The 24,363-nt window shown below is 35.2% G+C and overlaps 1 protein-coding gene across 1 annotated transcript in view; it reads right to left on the bottom strand.

The window, feature by feature from the left end:
• Positions 1 to 12,909: 12,909 nt before the first annotated feature.
• Positions 12,910 to 24,363, bottom strand: part of PURG (purine rich element binding protein G) — a 32,762-nt gene continuing 21,308 nt past the window's right edge. Inside the window, 2 exon segments of the mRNA XM_033104434.1 lie at positions 12,910 to 13,766; positions 13,769 to 13,802. Of these exon segments, the coding sequence (XP_032960325.1) occupies positions 13,699 to 13,766; positions 13,769 to 13,802 (102 nt within the window). The 3' untranslated portion in view covers positions 12,910 to 13,698.

The following is a 24,363-nucleotide window of genomic DNA, read 5'->3' as shown; positions in this document are numbered from 1 at the left end:
TTACATGCTACTTTAAGTATTGACATAGCAAAACCACATAGTTGCATTTAGCGTTATTCAGTTGTGAGACACGCTCCTGTTTATACCTCATCTTTCACAAGGTTGGGATGTGGCCAGTGATTTCAAATCTATACACAGTGCGCAATGTTTTCCAGTATAATTAACAAGTGAGAGTTTAAATGACTGATGCTACATGTCTAGTTTTAGCTCAACCATGAAAGCATCTTTTAAAACCAGCGAGTACAACATAAAGAAAGAAATCATATTTAAATAACAATGCTCCCTCCATCTGTAGAAAATCAAAGCACATTACACTAACCCTTCATTTTCTCTATCCTCATTGTTAAGGACCCAGGCATGTCAAGAGGGATAAATCCCTGTTAGATTTTTTTTTCTCCTGCTTCTAGTTGTGCAATGAATGAATAAATACACACAAGAAGAGATACATTAAAGGAACTCTCTTATGAAAGAAAATATCATCGTGTCTAGAATATGGTGGGTATGTGATAAATGATATAGTAGTTTCTTAAGTGGTGTGTGTGTGTGTGTGTGTGTGTGTGTGTATTTTCTGCTAAATAGAAACCAGGTTTACAGTGTGAAGCTCTTCACTGATAAATATTTGCTTTTTCACTACAGTGTTTCCCTGAAAATAAGACCTAGCCGGACATTCAGCTCTAATGCGTCTTTTGGAGAAAAAATTAATATAAGACTCGGTATTACATTGTATTATATTTATATTATATTATAATATATTATATTATATTAAAGACCCGGTCTTAGATTATAGTAAAATAAGTCTGGGTTTTATATTAATTTTTGCTCCAAAAGATGCCTTAGAGCTGATTGTCCAGCTAGGTCTTATTTTCGGGAAAACATGGTATATGGGGGATTCAGAATATAATTAGAGAGTTTTAGTATTGAGATTTGTTTATTGGGCAGCAGTGAGAGAACAGAATGTCAAAAGGCTATGATTTACCTTTTGTTAATACCATGTTTCCCCGAAAATAAGACCGAACCGGAAAATAAGCCCTAGCATGATTTTTCAGGATGACATCCCCTGAACATAAGCCCTAATGCATCTTTTAGAGCAAAAATTAACATAAGACCTGGTCTATCTTTTCGGGGAAACCTGGTAGCTACTCTTTGTTAGCATGGAGGAAAGAGCATTCATGAAATCCATTTGGTAGGTGTTGGTGTTTTTAACCTCTCACTCTGGTGTCCTTTGAGAACTGTCAGAAAATTTAAAAATTTTCACTTTTCTGCTTTGAGACGTACAAATCAAGAAGTTATAGAAGTAGTGTCCTGAGAGACAAGGACGTTTTCCAATTTAGCAACCCTAGCCTTCCAGCTGATTTGAGAGAGGTGTTGAGTACATAGACACCGTGCCAAATTGCTTTGACCTGCAATGGTAATGGGAGATAGAAAGATTAGAGAATTCAGAGAAAACATGAAGCACAGCAAGCCGTCTCTGCAATTTCATTAAATATCCCCAATAGTGTTGGTCTTCGTCCTGTTTCTGTCACAGAGCTACTAAAACCCCATGAATTTCCTAAGTGATGAGAGCATAATAGGAGCTCAATAGGAGCTCACAACAAGTCCCTTTTAACCACACCAGAGTTTATGTTAAACTTTTGGAAAGCCTTGTGGATGGGAGCTGGTTGCCAGGGGAACCAACCACAAGTTTCCGGGTTTGGAACTTTCAGCTCCTCCCCCAGGGAGGGGACAGGGCTAAGGATTGAATTCAATCACCAGTGATTTAATCAATCATGCCTATGTAATGAAATTTCCATAAAACCACAAAAGGATGAGGTTTGGGTTGCTGGACACATGGAAGTACAGGGTGAACAGTGTACCCAGACGGTATGGAAGCTCTGGCCCCATTTTCCCAATACCTTGCCATATATATATATGCATCTCTACCATCTGGCTGTTCTTGAGTTATATCCTCTTATAATAAACTGGTGATCTAGTAAAATAAAACAAGACAAGAATATCCCCATAGTGGACAAGCATCTAACAACATGTTTCTCTAGCCAAGAGTGAAATATGTCCAAATCACCTTTAGGGGAGTTCTGAGGACAGACGCAGGCACTGTGGAACTCCTAAAATTTGGGAGTGGCAGCATTTGTTGTAAGTTTGCATAGAAAAAATGAGCTGATCTCTGGGCAGGGTGTATCATTCATTCACTAATTTCATTCTTTCATTCAGCTCAATAAATAATGAGTGGCAAGTATGTGCCAGGCCCTGCCTTAGGTACTGGAGATATTCTATTAAATCAATACATTAAAATGGATAATGATGCTAAGGAGATATAAAAAGGAGGAAAGAAACTATATTATAATTTTTTCTAATCTTCTTTCCCCTCACCTCCTAAGAGGAAGAGCCTAAGTTATTATTGATTGGCCCTAGTTCATGAGGATAATGGTCAAGGTAGAAAAACAAACAAACTGGAGACCATGGAGAGATTATTGGCATCATGTCAGGAAAAAAGAAAGCTTTATTGGAAATGAGAAAAAGTAGACATAAGAAGGGGAAGTAATGAGGGAGAGAGAAGAGCTTGTATAAATTGAGTTTGCCTGAAACTAATTTTGAAGATCCTGAAGGTGGATGGAGAAGGACTTTTTGGTAACTTCTGTGTGTGAAAAAGAAAGTGTGAGATGGGAAAAAAAGACAAAGAAATTTTGTTTGAATAAGTGACTTGTTCTTTTGGAATATTCATTTTGGTTAAATTTTTTTTTTCTAATTTATTTTTGAATCGATAGTGTGTGGTTTCATAAGAAAGTAAGTGTATACAGTAAAATGTTTCCTTCCTAATCTAGTACATAGTTCTGCTTCCCTAAGGCAGCAATTGTTAATTGTCTCATATGTCCTTCAGTAATATTTCTGTATGTGAAAGCAAATGTGAATATATATTTCCCTCTTTTTATGCAACTGGTTCCATACTATATACAGAGGGAAAATGGTGAGAATTAGAAAAAACCGATAAAACCAAGTGTTGCTGAGGATGTGGAAGAATTACTGGTGGGAATGTAAAATGGAACAACCACTTTGGGGAATAGTTTGACAGTTTCTTAAAAAGTTAAACATATACTTACCATGTGATCCAGCCATTCCATTCCTAGCTATTTACTAAAGAGAAATGAAAGCAAATGTACATAACAATACTTGAACACAAGTTTTTATAGTAGCTTTATTTTTAATAGTCAAAGGCTGTAAACAACCAAAGTGTCCATCAATAGATTAATAAATAAAAAATTTAGTATATTGATACAATAGAAGACTATTTAGCAATAAAAGAAATGAACTATTGACACACACAACAATTTGGATGAATCTTAAAATAATATTATGCTGAATAAAAGAAGCCAGGCAAAAAAGGGTGTATATTGTATAACTCAATTTACATAAAATTCTAGACAATGCAAATATTGATGGTAAGTAGGTCAGTTGTTGCCTGAGGATAGGGGAAAGGGTGAGGATTGGTGTGAGAGAGGGAAGGAAAATTTTGCAGGTGGTGGATATGTTTATTATTTTGATTGAGTGAAGGTTTGATGGTTGTATATAAAATCAAATCTTACCAAATTGTACACTTGAAATATACATCATGTCACTTATACCTCAATCAAATAATTAAAATATACATCTCTTTTGACTAAGTAACTTCACTTGTTAAAATATGTATAAAATATGTTTAATACAGCATTAGTTGAAACTATAAGAAACTGAGAACAGTGCAATGCTCATTATTAGAGGATTAGTTAAATAAATTTTGATGCCTTCATACAATGGAATGTAAATAGTTATTTAACTAATGGTATTAATCTTTATATGCAGAAAGATGCCTAGCATATTTTAGTTATAAAAATTAATTTGCTTGCTGGTAGGGATCTAAAATTTTGTAGTCACTGTGGACAACAGTTCTTCAAAAAATTAAACACGGAATTACTGTATGACCCAGAAATTCCACTCCTAGGTATATACCCAAGAGAACTGAAAACATGTCCATGTAAAAACCTGTACATGATTGCTCATAGTGGCATTACTCATAATAGCCCCAAAGTGGAAACAACTAAATGTCCATCAACTGATAAATGGATAACAAATATGGTATATCCACACAATGGAGTATTATTCAGGCATAAAAAGGAATGAAGTACTGGTAAATGCTGCACCATGGATTAATCTGGAAAACATTATGCTAAGTGAAAGATGCCAGACACAAAAGGCCATATATTGTATGGTTCCAATTATGTGAAATGTCTGGAGTAGGCAAATCCATAAATACAGAACGTAGATTAGTAGCTGACAGCCCCTGTGAGAAGAGAGGGATTAGGATTAACTGCTAATAGGAACCAGGATTTTTTTGGGGGAGTGAAAATATTCTGGAATTAGATAGCGGTGATGGTTATGCAACATAGTGAATAAATTAAACCACTTAAGTAGAGCTTTAAAATAGTGAATTTTATGTTATGAGAAGTAGTGTATCTCAATTTGAAAGAAAAGTTACTTAAAAAAAACAATAAGGAGTAAAAGATGCAATGTTAAAAAGGTAATTTGGTAATAATGTAATTGAGTATAGTAAAATTCCCTTTTTGTTTTAGAATTATGTGTGTATGTTAATATATGCATGTAAATAAATTTGGAAAACTGTTCACTGAACTGTTAACAATAGTTATCTCTCAGGAGTGAGATTATGGAGGACCTTAGCTTTCTAAGTAACACATTTAGGTACTATTTGATTTAAAAATATATGTATAACTTTTATGATTATGTAAAATCAAAGACTTTTAAATGATTACAGAAAGATGCTAGCAGAGTTTGCTATTGAATATATTATATAGGAAATTAAAAAAATCTTTAGATTATACAAAAATCATTCCATGTTTACTTTTTGTATAAATTTAGATTTTTTAATATTGAAAGAATATTTCCTTTTAGTATGTAAATATATATAACATATATGTGAGATATTTGTATATTGAAATACTTTTTAAAGTTTTAAAGTACTTGTTTCTTGCAGTAGAAATTTGACTATAGAGCTTCAGAGTACTCACAAATATTTTAATGTTATTTTTAAGTATATTACTCACGGTCAGTTCAGACTCCAATGAGGTTAATCCTACTCCCTCAATTTTAAATATAAGGATCAAAATTATCCCTCTCTCAGTCTGAGTCAAATAAGCACCAACATTTCATCAGTAGCTGAGACGAGCTCTTTGAGATCACAGCGGTCTGTCCCTATGTGATGGTGTGGCAGCCAGGAAAATGTGCCTCCCAGATCTCCTACTGCAGGCAGGATAATTAACCAAAGCAGCAGTTACTGTACTCTGACTTCCATCTCTGTGTTCACTCCAAGATCCATTTCCCCTGGATTGTTCCCAGTGACTGTCATGGCAGGAATACGAAGGCAGACCCATTTCTGAAAGGCATAGGACTCCTCTGAAGGGCATCTTAGCTTGAGGACTCTCTGTGGGCCTTGCGACAACTTCCTTAGAACAGTGCTGCAGTCGGACGTCTTCCCTCTCTCCTTCACAGGGGCTCCATCAGCATCGGCTTGATGGTTCTCCCAGTCTCCTCCAGCTCTCCATCTTTCCTCACCAGCATTTGCCCCAATAAATCTCTTATATATCTAGCCCTATCTTAACTCTTGCTTCTCAGCTGACCTAGACAAACACAAGTAGTACCACGAATGATCCAAGAAAAGATTTTGATTTCGAACAGACCCACTAACCATCCAATAGGCAAAGAGGATGTTAACCTGGGTGACAGGTGGGGCCTGGATAGTCCCTAGCCTACAGTGGTGGGTGACTCAAGTGTTAAAAGACTTCATTGATGGTGACCCTTAAATGCCCTGGCAAAGGAGAATGCTGTTGCAGATGTGATGAATAGACATTTGAAAGCTATGGAGAGAACAATGTCCTCAAAGACAGCAGAGTTGGCTGATTACTGATAAACTGTACCAATGCCAGCACAGGAATAATGAGAAATCCAGAGCCCCTGTCAAGCAGTTAATGGCTAACTAAGTGTGAGAGCCAGAGGGTCTCTTTGATAGCTTATAAAAAGGCCTTTACCTCCTCTAGTGTGGGACAGCAGACAGAGTGGAACAGGCTGAAGCTCAAACAGAATTGCAGAGGTCCCCAGATGTTTAACTGTTCAGCCAAGAGAAATATATCTTGATATATCAAGACATATTTAGATAATATATCAAGAGAAATATATCTTGATACATATAACAAGGTGCTGGTCAGGGAACAGCTGGTATGCTGAAAAATGGGAAGAGGACATGTAGATGGATGCCTCTGAGTATACTATCTCTGCAGGATTCCTTCCTGCCCCCCCCCGCCCCCCAAATCCTTTAGGCCTGCAGTGGTGTTCTGTCCTTCCCTGGTCTGCTAAGACTTAGCACTTGTATCGTGTTAAAAGATGTTGCAGAGACCTCTCCCTCACAAGGCACATGTGCTCCCCTCTGCAGCTGCCCTCACCTCCTCCCTGTCTGATAACCAACGTTCAGTCCCAGTGTAACCTGGATGGGTACGTGCTGGGAATGGTTAAGAAGGAAAGAGAGTATACACCAGAAGAGCTACAAGAATTAGCTTGCATATACAGACAGGAGCTAGAGGAGTACACCTTGGACTCTATTTTGAGAGTGCTTGATAAGGGGTTTGGACTTTAATTTTTTCAGTACCTAAGATTTCACACATTGACAGGTACCTCAGGGAATGCAGCAAACACACTGCTTGCCCCTAAGAGTGGTTCTTACAAGGCTATCAAAAACAACGTCAAAAATGACAACACTCAGTGAAGTGGGAATTTCTGAGTTGCCCTTAGCAGGAAAGGACTCAGCAACAGGTCTAGGCTGCAGTGCAAGCTACAGTGCTCATTGGTCCTTCTGGTCAGAGGAAGGATAAAGAGGCCAAGGGAAGTGGGAGCTCCAGAGTGTATCCTGGGATCACCCAGGCTCTTGCCACTTCAGTAGGGGCTCCAGGGGTCAGGAGCATGCCAGGATACCTTCTGCTAAGTAAAAAACATATTGGTTCGTCTTGCACCCCATGATTAAGGAAGCTCAGCACCTGGGTAGGTTTATTGGGCGTGGCAGACGACATATTGGCCCATGTGTACAGGTAACTGCCAGCGCTGAGTGGAGCTCAGAGCATGAAAGGCTCTGCAGCAGGTGCAGCAGCCTTGCTGCTTGGTACATATGCCTGAGCAGACCCTGTGGCTTTGGCAGTGTCAGTGATGGGAAAAGATGTGGTGGGAATGATAGAGCTTTTCGAAGCCCCATTGGAGGAATCACAATGCAGGCCCCTGGGATTCTGGAATAAGACCATGCCAACCAGCAGAGGATTGGATACCTTTTGAGAAACAGCTCTTAGAGTGTCCTTGGGCCCTGGTGGAGATGATCGTTGTGGACCCTGGGTATAGAATTGCCCATTACTATTTGGGTTCTGTTGAACCTTCTAAGTCATAAATTGGATGGGCCAGTGGTAGATCATCACAAGAGGGAAATGATATATCCAAGATCATGCCTGAGCAGGACCGGAGATCATGAGTACATTGTATGAACAAGTAGCCCAAAGCTTGTATCTTGACCACTCTCAAAGAGATGCACCAGTGTCCCTCTCCCATCTTACACCTATGGACATATGGCAGTTCCCATACAACCAGCCGAAGGAGGAAGAAAAAGCCTGAGTTTTGCTTATGGGCAAGGTGGCTAGGTATGTGTGGGTGCAAGCCGAAAATTGATGGGGTGGCCTTGAAAGACAGGGGAGAGGAAATTCTTCCCGATGGGCAGAGTTGCAAGCAGTGTATCCAATCATCTACTTTATATGGAAGAAGTGGCCCGAGGTGAAAACACTTATGGTACCTGGCAGTTGTTATTGGCCTGGCTATCTGGTCAGAGGCCTGGAAGGAAAAGGACTGGAAGATCGGGACACAGAGGTGTGGGATAGAGACATGTGCATGGACTTATGGGAGTGGGCATGAACTGTGAAGAGTTTTGTTTCTTATGATAATGTCCACTAGGAGGCATCCACCATGGAAAAGGCACTGAATAACCAAGCAGACAAAATGATTCAGCCAGTTGACATGAATCAGTGCCAGTAGCCACCTCAGAACTGGCATACGGGGCACAGGAAGAGTGGCCATGGTAGCAGAGACAGAGGCATCCAACTATTTCGTAGTGAGGGAAGTGGATGGCATAGGCCTATGACACGACTATGACTATCACACCAGCCAGAAGAAGCCAGCGTCACTGAATACAGAAACAGCCTTCCAAAGGCACAGCAGATGCACCAACTTGAGGTCAATACTCTGAAAGCATGGGATGCCCCCGCTTCAAGATACAGTATATGCATTAAACCAGAGACCTCTATGTGGTGCTGTGCACTCAACAGGAAGACCACATGAATTGGGGAATCCGGGGTATGGAGGTAAGAATGGCCTCACTTACCATTACCACCCATGACCCACTGGGGGAGTTTCTGCTTCCTGTCCCTGCAGCTCTGGGCTTTGCAGGGTTGGAGGTTCTGGCCCCCAAATGGGGCACATTTTTGCCAAAGGACACAACCAGGAACTATAAGTGACAGCTGTTGCACTTTGGATTCCTTATGCCTAGGAACAAGCAGGTTAGGACAGGAATCACCATCTGGAGAAAATAGTGTCCTTCATCAGGAGAATATAGTGTTGCTTTAAACAACGAGGGTAGGAAGAAACGTGGGTGGAACTCAGGTGCTCATTCTTGCATCTTCTTGGTACTTCCTTGACCCATTGTAACTGCTAATGGAACTGTGCTGCCACCCCAGCCTAAGGAGGGTATGATTACAAGAGACCAGACCCCTCAGGAGTGAAGGTTTGAGTCACACCACCAGATAAGCCATTGAGTCCTGCTGAGGTGAGGGGCAGTTTAGAATAAATGTGGAGGAGGAAGAGGATGAGTTCCAGCTGGGGCCCTGAGATCAAATGCAGCACCAGGGGTTGTGCTTTATCTTACTTACTCCCCTTTTCTGAGCTTTTCCCTCAGAAGAAAGGAAGGAAGAAAAGAAGGCCTGTCGGGACCATGAAGAAGGTGCTCCTCCAACTTAGGATGAGATGTAGATCTGTGCAGTGCAAACAGAAACCTGTGGTGGCCATAGACATGTATGTCTCACATTTCCCTTAATTGATCCACAGACTTGCCACCATGCTCTGAAATCTATCACCACGTTTGCATGAGGTTGTACTTCCCTATGGCCGCTCCCAGCCAATGCCTGAGTGTGGCAGGGATAATAAGCAGGCCCATACCTGTACGATGCTGGCCTCCTCTGCAGGGTGACTTTGGCTCAAGGACTGCCCATAGGACTGGCTGGAACTTTCTTAGAACTGTGCCCAAGTTCAAGAATTCACTTCCTTACTCCCTCCCTAGTTTATTCTCCTTCACAGGCGGCAGGCCTGCATCATAGTCCGAAGGCTCCTTTTCCATGTTCCCTCACTGGCATTTCTCCTAATAAATCTCTCCCATAACTAATCCCATCTTGGCATCGGCTTCTTGGAGTACTGAGACAGACAGCTCGTATATATGCCTGTGGGTGTCTAAGGTAGAATGGTAAATATGTCAGTCTTAAATCTAGTCAACTGGTAGTGGCTGCCAGGGGTTCTGGGTTGAGACAGACTCTAGAGCTGTATCTGGTGCTTTGTAAAGAATGACGTGACTTATTGGCAAGGTCTGCCATTAAGGCAAGGAAGGAGGGTCTTGACCTTTCATTAGTAGCTACTTCTGTATTGGGACGTTCCCAAAATCTCTATCAAGAAGGGTCATGATCAGAGGGGTGTTGTATGTGAAACTTGTGTTAATGATGAATGATATACCTAATGATAGTGAATGATTAATAATGATGGTTAATGATGAATAAAAACGATATAATTATATGATGTAACGATGTAATAATATGACTGGATGATATTATTTAAGTAAAGATAATGCTCAATGGTAATTATAAAATGGCATTATATCATTAAGGAGCCTAAAGTCATACTAATATAACATGTGGTTTAATCATATTGTTAGGTTGGTGCAAAAGTAATTGCAGTTTTTGCAATTATTTTTAACCTTTTAAACTGCAATTACTTTTGCACCAACCTAATATATAAACAATAACATTTTCACCCTGAAAATGTCACATGGAATCTAGAAAAAAAGATTGAAAGCATAAGAATTTGTTAGTGGTCTCCATCTCTGACTTGGGGTGACTGCTCTGATGAGCTGATGTGATAGTTCTGTTTCCTTGGCAGGTCTGTATTATGGAGCCCAGCATAACATAATGCTGTCCCTTAATACTCATTTCCTTTCATATGACTTTGTACTTGTCAAACAACATTCTGATGTTAATTAGATTTTATAAGGAGATTTTCCTACTAGATAGAAAATGTGATGATCAGTTAATATAGGTAATTCTAATCTATCTAGCATTTATTTCCTTGTTGTAAAAAATCATTTTTAAAATCATAAAAATACATACTGATCATTAAATAATTTAAAAAGTATAAAGCAAAATTTGAAGTCCACTTCTTATGTACAGTTTCCTTTCAGTTCTACTTTGTAGGATTAACACTATTTTTTTTGTCATAAATTAATTTTCTCCACTGAGTATCTGCCGCTCAAGGTGCTTTCTTTATAACCTTGTTTTAAAGGAATCTCTTGTGTATTTACCCAGAATGAACTAACAAAACTGAGTTTCTAAATACATAAAACTGAGGGCCAACCCTTTCATTCAAAGGTCTTTTTATCTTCATGAACCAGTCTTTCATTAAGTCTTTTATAATGGCAAACATTATGCTTCACAAAAAGTGTAAGCTTGAGCTACCTCTCACAGAATATGAGACTAATTTATGAGAATATGTGTAATGCTCTGCTCACGCATTTTGTGGTTTGTTCAGTCTTATGAACTACCTCTCATTTGATTTTGTGCAAATTGTATTACACCTTAGTTATTTTCTAGGAGTCTTTTCACTGCCGCAAGGATAAAGTGGTGGAGGGGAGGTAGTGTAAGAGAAGTGATTTTAATCTTAGGGTGAAGTCAGGATGCACCTACTAAGACAGTTTTATAAAGAATGCATGAAGACATATCTGAAATTATGTCGATTACAGATTGGCTTAAAAAAAAATAAAATAAGGTCAAGATTATTATTGGCCATTTTCCAACTCCAAGCAATTCCTGATCTGATGAGAAAAATTAGTTCCCTAAGATGAATAAGGGTTAAGTTTTTAATGTACTGAAATTTATTTCAAAAGATGTTCCTTAATGAAGAACATCTGGATCTTTATTGAAAGTGATTTCATTCAAGGATTTACATAATGAGCTTAAGATCGCCAAAGGAAATTATTATCTTAGGAACAGAAAACACACCTTCCCAAAATACTGTTGATAAAACTATAAAGACAAATATAATTTTGTAACTTTAATAAAGCTTAAATAACGGTATTACTTAAAGAGGGAGGGACTACATAATTTTCATAAATGAATCAAACTTACAAAGTGTACTCATTTTATTTGAGGTTGATGAGTTTTAAAAATAATTTCATACAGAAAAATCTGATAAAAAATTTTGTGAGAATAAATTTTTCAGGTGGGACAAACAGGATGAACAATAATACATAAACCTAGTGAGTGTGGGGACACAATTAGAGATCTTTTCATGTAGATTAAAACGTACATTTTTTTCAAAAGCAATTTATTCTCTCACCCTTTCATAAATTAGAATTAATTTTTCTTTCAATTAACAGGCAAAAATATTACCACAGAAGTAAGATACTCTAAAATATTCATAGGCCTACCTACTTTGTCTCTCTTTTTTATTAAAGAAAACCTGTAATTATTTTGTAGCACATTTATTATTTGCCAGTTTTCATAAAATGAAATGCTGTAAAGGCACTTACAAAACTATACAGTAGAAATATCTGGGCTGTGATTTAGTAAATATTGCATTTGTTCAAGTCCTGGAGATGTCAGCCTACTATCCATATTGGCTCTATTTTCTAAGCTTCATCTTCTGATGTTAGAAGTTAGGCATGATTGATTAACTATTTGAGGCAAATAGTTACTTTCTTTATATAATAAAGAACCGTTGTAGTATGGGAGTGTCATTTCAGTCATGGGACACACTAGATTAGATTGATAGGTTTGATCATCTATTTGAGATCAATGATTGCTGCTTGCAGAACGTTAATAGATGTGTTTTGATCTTTTCTTTTTAAATTTAAGATTATCTATGGGCTAGGCAAAATACCAAGGTCAGAATGTAAATTTGCACACTGCCTTAATATTGAATTTAGCTCTGGTTTAAGAGAAACAACCCTCTATCCTCATGAGGATAGTAACTTCATTTGTCCTAATGCTGTGATTCTTAGTGCAGATGCTAAAATTAAACATGCAGTAAGATGACTGCAGGGGTCATTACGGTATAGGATAACAGTTTTTCCTGAGAAGTTCCAATTTCATTTTTCCATCCTTATTTTCCTATGTGTGGAGTAGAACTTTTACTTTAAATATCAGCATACAGGGACAGCCTTTTCATTGTCATTGGAATTGCAACAAAGGTTTTGAGGCATACCTGCGTCCACGCAAATGCTATCTCATGGCTCAGCTAGATGATAAAACTTTATTAATAAAGTACTAAGATAAACAAAGGCACTCAAATGGCACATTTTTGGTCTTCTCAACTTACTTATTTCTGGGTTTGATAGGTCTAGTTTTTACAGATCTGATCTAAACTTGATTTTAGAAGCCAGGCCAACTGAATTTAAATTCCCAAAGTTACTACAATTTTGTAGGCACAAATGAAATAACAAAATAAACACATGGTAAGATCAATTTTTGGTTGACATGAGGGCCCAGTAGAACTAATCTGCTTTCTAAAAAAAAATTAAATCCAAACTAATGACACATATAAACCAGTTTATTAGATTGTCAGTGATACTTTGAGACGTATTCAAGTTATTTTATTTTACTTCATATAAACAGAGGAAGGGAAGAAAGTTTTAAATTTCAAGCTTTGTTCAGCATGTGTGCAGTTAGCATCCACAAAAGCACCATTGGATATGGAAAAATTAGCACCACAGAATTTTAGGACCTAACTGTTAACATGCATCACTGAAAAACTTGGAACATGAAAATGGAAGTAGTACATGTTATGGTCTGTTATAAGCAATACAAGGCAATTTATGATTTGTTTTCATACAGTACAATACAATCACCAATCAATGAGAACCTTTTAAGTACAATACAGGACAAAAAACACTTTGTACCCTGTTAACACTAAAGCAGTTACAGATTTAAAAACATGTTTCTTGTGAGAGGCAGTGGATTGAAATTATCCCGCCTCCTCATTTTTTAAATTGAGTTATATAGTTACATGATCTCTTAAGAAAGTATTTTCAAATTTATGTCTCTCTACCTCATGGCTGACAAATGGTCTTTTGAAAACTGAAAGGCTTGATGAATCAAAAAACCAAAATAAAAAACCTGATAGAGTTAAGAAGTATTCCAGTGTGGTGGAAGATATCCCACATAAGATCAGTTTGAAAATGATGTCAATGGTGTTGACACTTGTCTTCCCTTCCGTGGAGGAATGTCAAGTACAGAAGCCTTGCATTCGCGGTGAACTTCGGTTCATTTCTTTCACCCAGTGCCTTTATTCTGAAGTGTAACATAAGAGACTTATTCCTTATTCCTCAACTGTTTTTGTAGTGTCATAGGGCTGTTCCTTATGCTGGATTTGACAACAGTGAAAAGGTTGATATTCTCTCTGGATTTAGGGTAATTTGTGAGCTAAAGAAAAAATATTAATTTAAATTTAGCATAGATGAAATTTTAAAGGGAGTTTTACTATTTTTACAGTACAAACCCATAATGAATATCATTGAAAACCTTTCTGTTAGAAAGCATGTAACAAACCCTCAATTTTAAGTTGTGTCTAGGCCAATTTTGGCATATTAGAGGATTACTGTATAAGAAATGTGCAATAAGAATAGATAGATACAGGTATATTCAGATCTCAATGCATTGATGTCAAAGAAAATATATTTTTACTCACCAAGAGAATATACCTTGAAGCATCTATGCAGACACATGAACCAATCATGTGTCTGCCCAACTTCTAATTCTGGAATAGTGATAACAGGGTCGTTTAGGAAAAAGTACTCAATTACAGTACGGCAGCAATTTTACGTTGTATGTATTTAACAGCAAAACATTTTTGAAAATAGATTCAGTACTATACGATTAAGTTTACATTTCACCATTTCTATACTTGTAATACATGCGTTTATTTGTTTTCCCAGTTTTTAAAAATCCCACTAGGACCAACATCTTTCAGAACAACAATCTAACATTAAAACCTTCTAAGGAAAATATTTAGCATCACAGAAATTTGAGAAAAGTCTGTTCGCAGCATCACAAAATACTCAATAGATCTACATTTAAGATTGTTCATGCCATGACATTAACATACCTTTGGGTTAATATATCTTATTTTAAAAAGAAACAAAGAGACAAACCAAAGAATTGACATGGAATTTATCTTCAGTCTCTCCTTGGTAAGAGAAGACCTCTAATAAACTTGACTCCTTTCCGTACTATGTAATGGTAACTGTGTCTATGAAACAGCATTTACATTTAGTAAAACATTTAAAACTAGTGATAGAAATATGGCCACCACAGAGAAAGAATTAAAGGTAAGTAAAATTGTAGACAAATGTTTTTTTTTTTTTTTTAAGTGAACTGCTCCCAAACAAAAAAGAAAGCAAAGTTTGTTCACTTTGAAATATTCTTCTGTTGAAATAATTCTTCTTGGATAAACATTAGCCTATCTTTATAAATATCAAAAAGATGTAAGTTTACACTTCAAAAAAAATGTAACTTTTGAAAAAAATTACCCAATGCTCTTTTTGCTGAATTAAATCCATTGTATAAATCAACTAGTAATTTTTTTGAAGAGGAAACAGCTATACACAGAAGCACATCCATGTTACCAGTTTAAACTTGATAATTCACCAGGCATGGCTGATTTGAGCATAGAAGAAACAGAACTGATTTCTTAATGTTTTAGGTTTACATTAATAAAAATCTCAACTAAACAAAATTGAGTTATGACAGGCTGGCTTAATAGTTTTGATTACCCTTATATTGGACCAACATTTCAACACAGGTAGTACCAATTAAAAATAAGATTAAAAAAAATAAGAGCTGTCAAAATTAGCTTTTAAATTTTACATTTTAACCTCAAATGACTGTAGACAAACTTAGACTAACAATCTTGCCATTATCACATCACTTTTGTTACTCTTGAGTTTTGTTTCTGTATTGTTCATTGTTTATATTATGTAATGCAATTTTCTGTTAAGTTAAAATAGTTTGAATTATAAGAAGCTTTAGAAAAACACATAAATAGGATAAATTTATAAAAGCATAAAGAATATTTTATGGAATTTTAGACAAATTCTATACAGATAGCTAGTTCAAGGTAATAAAGTGCCTTCACTTCCAAGTAATTAATTTTTCACTAAAATATTTTAAGGCTTTACAAGAAACTTAACATTATCAAAAGTTTGATAGTATACGGGGTTATGTTATTAATTAGCATTCTTTTGTAGTCTGTTTCATTTACTCTTTTAATGCATATTAGATAAGTTTTAATAATTAGCAGCTTGAATTGATAAAATCTGAATTATAAATTCTAAATTCATTTTGTGAGGAAAGAGAAAGATGTATAATTTCTAAATGTGGTGATTTGTACATAAGACTCACATTTTGCTTCTGAACAATCTAGTTTTTGTCATAATATATGGCAGCTAAAGTCCCTCAAAAATTCAACAAGATATTTAATGCATGGCAAACAAGGACATCATTCATATATTCTGTTGTCTTTATATTTAAAATGATTGTGCAGCCTCAAATGAAAAGACCATAAAAAAACCTAAGATAAATTCTTTACATACAGGCACATAAATATTTTATTGCAACAGCTTATGTATAATCTGTATTGATGCCAACATCTAATGTTAAAGCATTTATATTTGTTTTCATTTTGTTTCCAATACCCATGAGTGTGTCACAGTAAAATACTGGTAGCCTAATAGAAATATATATAGTAGCCATAATCATACAGAATTTTATTTCTTCTTATCATTTCACTTTGGAGGATATGAGAGTATTTTAAGCACAGCTGTATACTTAGTTCTGTTGGCAGCTTCAGATTTTAAGATAAATTATGACTATATGGACACCAACTTAATTAATTATAATCAATAAAAACTAATTAAAATGTTTGAATATTATCTTTCAGGAATTATTTTTGTCAGAAAATTACTAAAGTCGGGCACCAGAATAAATAGCCATGGTACCCAAAATGCTTTTCTAATTACCACTGGATTAATTTAAAGTGTTCCTTAAATTAGAGGTTTTTGAGGTTAGGATGGAGGAGGGAAGCTAAAACTCATTGCAAACAACGGTTTAAATGAAATGTTCCACACATAAAGAAAAACAGGAACTACCAGTAGGTAAAAAGTGCTAGTCTTAAAATTGGGTTTGGTTTTGAATCTAAAGCCTAGTAATTCCTGGGAATTAAAGAACCAATAAAATGGCATAAACGTTTATAATTGCACATTCCTTTACCAAAGTGCCACAAGTTACCAAAAATTTTTTTAAATGCACATGATGCTACTTTTCATAATTTAAGTCTATATAAAGTTTTACCTTTTTCATAATAGTACAGTACAGTTTCACAAACTTAGCAGAAGTATAACGAGGAAGATGAATTTTTAATTTTCTAAATACAGTATAATGTGTTTTTAAAAAATGTTAGAACCTTTGTCATTATGAAGATTCAAATCCAAGTCTAGCTAGAGCATTCCCATAAAATCTGAAGATATGAGAATTTATTTGGGTGAGTTTTAGTAATACTTTGTTATGCAGTGCACAGACATCATATGCTCTTTTTTTTAAACCATAGGTTTAGTTATCCTGTTTTAATCTGACTAGATATTATCCTTACTTACTCTCTTTAATCACTGAAGCAACAATATAGGCAATAACCGAGTTTTGAAAACAGTATTAGAACTGAGGGTTCCAGCCTTAATTACTCATTTCTATTAAGCACATCTGTTTGCTGCATGGGTTATTCATTTTCATGCTTCTATCTCTTTATTCTAAGTAGAAATGCTAAATGTAAATGTATAGAGATAAAATAATAAGGACAAAAGGACATTAGAGACAAAAGCACCAATACATAGAACAAATAAAATAATAAGCAACTGTGTGGAAGTTCTCCATATTAATCAATTTGTTAAATCAGGGTAAGACAATAAAAAATGAAGATCTCTTTAATAAGTAATAATTATATTAATGTACATTTTAAAAATAAATGACATGCACATAAGGTTAAAGTTTAAATATTTTTGTTGGGTGTGTTGAAGTTAAACTAGAGACGTGTCTCATTATAAACTGAGACCCCCCAAAAAATCATATTGTTCAGAGGAAAGAGAATGTAAATCATATCATCTGTCCTCTATTATGCCACAGGCTAAACATTATTACCTCACTTAATTAGGGTGAAAAACATAAAAGAGCTAATGTTAAAATTAGGATTAGTTCATAGTCATGTAACATTAAATGACTATAAAAAAGGAATCCCTTCTTTTTCCAATAGTTTGAGAATCTCAATCTTGGGTATAATGAATGACTACATAAAAGCACACGAAAGAAATGCCCAATTCTATAAATTCTTCATCTTCTGAGCATGTAGAATGGGATACAAATTGGCATCCTAGTTCTCTGAGAGAATTAACAAACTTTAAAAACATAAGTAAAATCAGAAAGGATCAGGTATGATAAATCATTGATAACAACTTCCCCAAACCTAGAGTACTGATAGGTTAATCACAGAAAGGTTAGATGTTCATTCTATGTAATTTAATGAACCTTCTTATAGTTTCTAAGCGTGAAAATATAATCCCTTGTTCGTGAGTAATCGTCTTGGATAGTGGCAGCATTTAAACATTGTTAGAGATAAATACATTAAACAAACATTGACATGCAGATTGTTAATAGAAGCTGCAGACATGTGGAAACTACACCTTATATTTGATATTCCATTTATATTTAGCTCATATAATACCCCAAATATATGATTCTACAATCTCTCTTGTGAATAGATATTTTCTTGACTTTGCAAAAGGCAGGCAATTCTATTTACCTAATTTAGCTTTTCCTTGGTAACAGTCGTATAGTGATGACATAAATACAGCACATACCTATGAGAACTGTTTCTACCATATAATTTAATGTTGTATGCTATTATTCAGCTCTTTTATAGCCCTTTTCGTTTCCAGAATGCCCCACAATTAGTTATCATAAATATTTCTCATTGTCTCTCCATGAGGAAGGCAAAGCTAATTAATAATTGCTTCTGCAGTGGTGGAGCTACAAAGGCTTTTAAAAGATCTTGTGTATCTTTTCCGCTCTGTAGGCAGTTATCTAGCATTGCCACGTGCTAACTATCTACCGTGTTTCCCCGAAAATAAGACTGGGTCTTATATTAAGGTTTGCTCCAAAAGATGCATTAGGGCTTATGTTCAGGGGATGTCATCCTGAAAAATCATACTAGGGCTTCTTTTCAGGGAAACACGGTATACCACATGCTCCTTGGAGCCAAAGACTAGATCTTATTGTCTGCTGTATATCCAGACATAGCAGATTGTTTAGCTTATGCTGTATGCAAAATAAAATCTGTTGATTTAATGAGAAATGGGATTGAGAAAACAGCCCCCCCAACTGAAAAGCTGTTCTTGCCCGCTCTTACTTCTCCACTCGAGTAGGGTAGGTGATATTACTTCTCCTATACAGTAGGGTAGTATTACTGACTCTTAAATCATGATGGCAAAGCCCACATGGTATGTGTCCTCCAGACTACCAGTGACTTGATGGACTGTTACTACAACTACTTCTAAAATTTTGAATTACTCACCGTTCCTTTTGCCAAGTATTTAAATTAAAGGTTATGCTTCAGCATATGATACACTATTCTTTTCTTGAACTAATTCAGGCATAAAGAACAAAGGAAATAATCCTCCTAGGTATAATCATTAGCATGATTATGGAAAATATCAGAAGGGAATGAAGACAGTTACACATATAAAGCAAAAGGAATTGGGGACTAGTGGATCTTCAATATTTTTGGAAATAAGTGCAGAAAAGCAAAGAGCCTTGAGAAAGTGATTTTAGTGAACTACGTGAATGCTGAGGTTAAATTAGATTATGTCAAAGTCTCTTCCAGCGCTAAAATTCTATATTGTGCTAACTGCTTCCTCTTCTGATAAGATGGGTATCTGCACAGTATTCAAAGTATATATATTTTTTCCAGACTTTTTTTTTTGTTTTAAATTTTGTGTTTTTAGGAGGGTGCAGCTCACAGCGGCCCATGAGGGGATTGAACTGGCAACCCTGGCGCCGTCAGCACCATGCTCTAACCAACTAAGCTACCTGGCCACCCACAAAGTATATTTTATTTTTAAGAAACAAGGATAGTTAAACTCAAAATGTTTGATGTTTTGGAACTTTTGAACAATGGTGAATATTAAAGTTTTCTTTAAAACACCATCACTTCTTTTGCAACAATACCATGTAAAGCCTTTTAAATCCTGAATAAATCTACTTAAATTATTTCAAAATAATGTGGATGTTATAAAACTTCATATTGTCAGCAAAATTAGCTCCTACTCCTACTACTTTATATGAACATGTCCCTTAAAGAACAGGTCTTACATTCAGGACCTTATTTCCAATTTCAAAGGGAAGAAGGTGAAATTATTTCTGGTAAAAATTAGAGTTCTGGTTTTAAATACGTCAGTGGAAAAACAAATGATTATCACATTAAATTTTAATTTAAACTGTTATACATGTTAGTAAAAACAGAACTATTAATTAGAACATTTTGACTGAGAAGCAACAAAAACATTCTTCATTCTCAAAGTAAGAAGCAAAAATCTAATTTTTATTAGCCAGAACCATAAATACATGGGACGAGGAAAGATGATTTACTATCAGCCTGAATTTCTGCTAAGCTATTACTTTTCAAAATCCTTCAAGCAGTGTGTACTAACTGGCAATCAAACTTATACCCTTTTAATATTAAACTGGTATCATCACTCATAGTCAAATAGGAACAATGGCCATAGTCTCATTTTTCCACATGGCAACAAACATTATCAACAATTAATTAAAATTAATTACAACTAAAATGATAAACTGCTTAAAGAATTCATGTATACTGCTCAAAAGTGGTTAAATGTCTTTATAATAGAACACATATCCTTGAAGCTTAGTATGGTAGCACTGCGAGTCCTCTTTATGGGTTAAATTATACTAAAGAGATTATCTTGGTAGTTTAAACATAACTTCCTGTTTAGAAGAAATAAGACTTAAGCCGAATTCTACACTAAAGTAGGTCATATTAAAGGGAAGTTTCAGAAGTTTTTGAATTATCAGAATGAAATATGAACATGGTAAAAGAATTTAGGAACTATGGAGAAAAATAAGTATGAGAGAGAAGAAGAAAGGTGTGTATTTTTAGTGGTACTCAGAAAGTCAAAAGAAATGAGAAAGTAAGTGGATGAGGGATTCGAAGAATGGGAATAATCTGAAAATGTATTAATATTCTCTCAGTAATCTGGCAAATTTATTTCATTTGAGTGCTGTTTTCCGTAAAACTGATACACGCTCTATAGTCCCATATGGTTATTCTTTCCTTTGCTGAATAGTTGTATAAACATTGAAATCACCTACAACTTTCCAAAGTTAAGAAAGTGCCAGTTGGGTATGCCTATAGTATATAACATAGTGTTCTGGGATCTCTTGGTGGTTCAGCAGCTTCTTATTTTAGAATCTTAACAGGTGGAGATGGTAAAAATTGGGATGGACTAGCCAAAGGCCAGCTCCATCCTCTCTCATGATTAGTTATGTCAAAATTCAGATTCCTTTTTGGTAAGGACAGAATTATCTTGCAAAAGGCAACAGCAGATAGTAAGAATTCACCCTTTTGATTTATTATTGGTACATATTTTACTATGGCTCACCAGAATCATGTTATAATCTTTGCTTACATTTATTGCCACTCTCCAGAATCTCAATGAATCTTTGCTTAAAATTGCAAAATTTAAGCAAAAATTTAGCAAAAATACAATCTGGACGTTGCATTCATTGTATCTACTCTCCTTTCATTTATATAAATTATGGATCAGAGTGGATGTCTGGATCCACTAACTTAATAAGGTCTGTTATAGAATTTTAAGAGTACATAAATGCTACTGAGGTTATCACCATCATAAGAAGTATATCCTCACCTGAAATTATTTTCACATTTACTTTCCAAGGTCAAAGCAGAAATATAAAGTGAAAGAAGCAGTAACAAGTCTGTGGCCATTGCAGTTGCTGAAGTGCACTTGCCCAGGACCTCTGTTTTTAATAGAATAATTTAGTCTTCCAAAAGAGTACCTCTTGATACATACAACATTTATTAAGGTGGGAAGAGTTGTTTGAATGCTAGGAGTACTGTATTGAATATTAATATTAGAGGTTATTTTGTCCCCTCAATTATTAGTACCTATAGGTTTGCTGCTATGATTTAGTAGTAGTATGTGTCAATTAAGATACTCAGTGAAGATCTGCTTATTTCTTGCCTGTTTTTAAAAAAGTACCATCAGGAATAAAAAGGAACTATCTACTGATAAACTCAACAATATGGATGATCTTAAAACAGGCTGAGTGAAAGAAGCCAAATACAAAAAATTCATGTTTATTTCTATGAAATTTCAGAATAGAAAAAACTAACCTGTGGTGACAGAAATTAATCAGATCAGTGATTGCTTTTGGAAGTTGGGATGGGGGAGGGTGGGAATGTTTACTGGGAAAGGGATATGGGAACTTTCTGGGGTGGGAAAAATGTTCTGTGTCTTGATATTCATCAAAACTGATTGAATGGTATATTAAGATCTGAGTATTTCACTTTATGTAAATTATATCTTAATTAAAATGTTAAAAAGCATTATTACTAAACACAATATTCTTGCTCAAGCACTAGAGGTTGGGTGGCATTTTTCTTTTTTTCATGTCAAAACTTCTCTCTTCATACTGTCCCACAGAGAGTAACAGATCGATCCTAGAATAGGATCCATAGCTTCCACTGTACAGAGGACATGGATTTTATATAAGGGCACTGAACCAAAACAGGTTTTTTATTACTGGAGAAAAAAGAAGACAAATTCTTTTTTGAACCATATTAAATGTATCTGTTCTAAGAAAGGCTATAAAACATCTTATGTTTAAAAAGTACACTAGTTTCCCAAGTCTGATTTATCATTGTGAAAATATTAGTTTATAAAACCATAAAATTAATTAAAAATTTGGCTCAAATGCTATTTAAAAGTGATCATGGCAATATGTCCTTTACTTTTTTGGGGGTTCTCCAAGGATGGGTAGATACCGTGGAGTAAGTAATACACCACTAGTATTGGAAGGAGACTGATTAACTTAAAACATTTAGGTGGAAGGAAATAAGGTTTTACCTTATGCTACTTACTTGGTGCATCATCAACTGTATATATGGTATATTACATTTTACAACCATTTTGAATGCTAGTAATTGGGTCCTATTTTATAATGGCTACTTCTCCATTTCAAATCTAAGGGGCCATGTGTTCATGAGTTTTAAAAAGTCAAAATATCCAGTGAATTCCCAATTTCCTACTAAAATGACTTTATTATACTATCTGAGAATTCTAAAAATAAATAAGTAAAAAACAATTCTACTTGTTCTGGGAAGAAAATAGTAATATCCTGAACAGAGCTTATCTCCAAATAATGACAAGTATTCATGGGCAAAATTAAAACTGTAATAAAAAGTCAGATAATTATTTCTCCAATGTATTTCTTTTTGTAATTCTAATTCAAACCCTCCAATGTTTTATGATGTTGTAAATGCGTATTTCATACAAAGACATCTTAAATGACATACAATTTTACTATTCTTCATCAACTCCACCTGAGATTAGAGGGGGGAAAAAAAAGTAAAAGTAAGCAATTTCCCTAGCACAATGCCTGGCCTATGGGAAGACACTCATAAGTATTTGTTGAATAAATAAATGAATGCTTTCATTTCCCTCAAATTGCCGTTTCCTACCTCAAATAGTGGCTTCTTACTGCACATTAAAAATTCAATATGATTGAAAAGGAAAAGCATAGGCACATCCTTAATTAGCAAAAAAAAGCAATGCTCTGAAAGTATTAAGCCACATATCATTACTACTGCTACTGCTATTCTGACACAAAAATCACATAAATATAAATCGACACAATTGTAAAATAACAATGAACTGACACAAGATAACCTATATTTTTAGCTATACATTATTAAAAAAACCTCAGTGACATTAAAGGACATCGTTTCCTTTTCCAGAGTGAACAATAAAAACTTATGTAATTAATAGAAAGGATAGCTGTGAGATGTTTCATGTAAACATATCGGAGATAGTGAGAGGTTTAAAGGATCTGTAAGTACCAAAGGAAAACAGAATACCAAGTGCTAGAAAAAAATATAGTTCAAGATTATATGAAATGAGGAAAAGCTCAGTATCAAGATGATCTGTAGGAGCCTCTATGACAGTAACTGGGCCCTAAATTATAATGGTTCCTTTACCATCCTGAAACCAAGGGATAAGGTGTGTATCAACTATGAGAAAGCTATTTTTTTCAGAGTCAAAATGACCTACAAACATAATCTTGTAATAATGTTTTCAACTTTAAAACAAACAGATGAGAAAACTCTTCTAGCTAAGAGAAAACAAATATTCTGAATGAATTCCAAGTACTATCTCCCTCTCATTTTCAAGCAAAGTAATAGAGAAGTAGACAATGAATTGTGGAAAGACCATTTAATAAGGTCTAGTTCAGGCTCTGAAATGACTAGTTAAATGATTTTGAACAAGTCACATGACATCTTTAATATTTTCTTATGTTATAAAATGAGGGTGTTACATCACTCCAACGGCTCCTTCAGGGAAAAAACAACAACAACAAATCAGCAAAGTTGATGGCAGATTTAGACAAGAAAATCTTAAGTTGTCAAGTCATTATAGAGACCTACACCAATATTAGGCAACAGGTGAATGTAATCCTTTTAGTAGTGGGGCAGTTGGTCTTTAAATCATGCAAAATGCCTAATGATCATCTTTTTAAAAAAAGGAAACAAAGCAGCTCTGATTTTCTCCAGCAATAAAAGTATGCATACTTCTGAGTCTGTGCACAGCTTCTTCTTTTTTTTTTTTAAGGAGGGCGCAGC

This window comes from Rhinolophus ferrumequinum, chromosome 4, assembly GCF_004115265.2.
Source record: "Rhinolophus ferrumequinum isolate MPI-CBG mRhiFer1 chromosome 4, mRhiFer1_v1.p, whole genome shotgun sequence".
Lineage (NCBI taxonomy): Eukaryota > Metazoa > Chordata > Mammalia > Chiroptera > Rhinolophidae > Rhinolophus > Rhinolophus ferrumequinum.
This window is presented reverse-complemented; position numbering and strand designations above follow the sequence as displayed.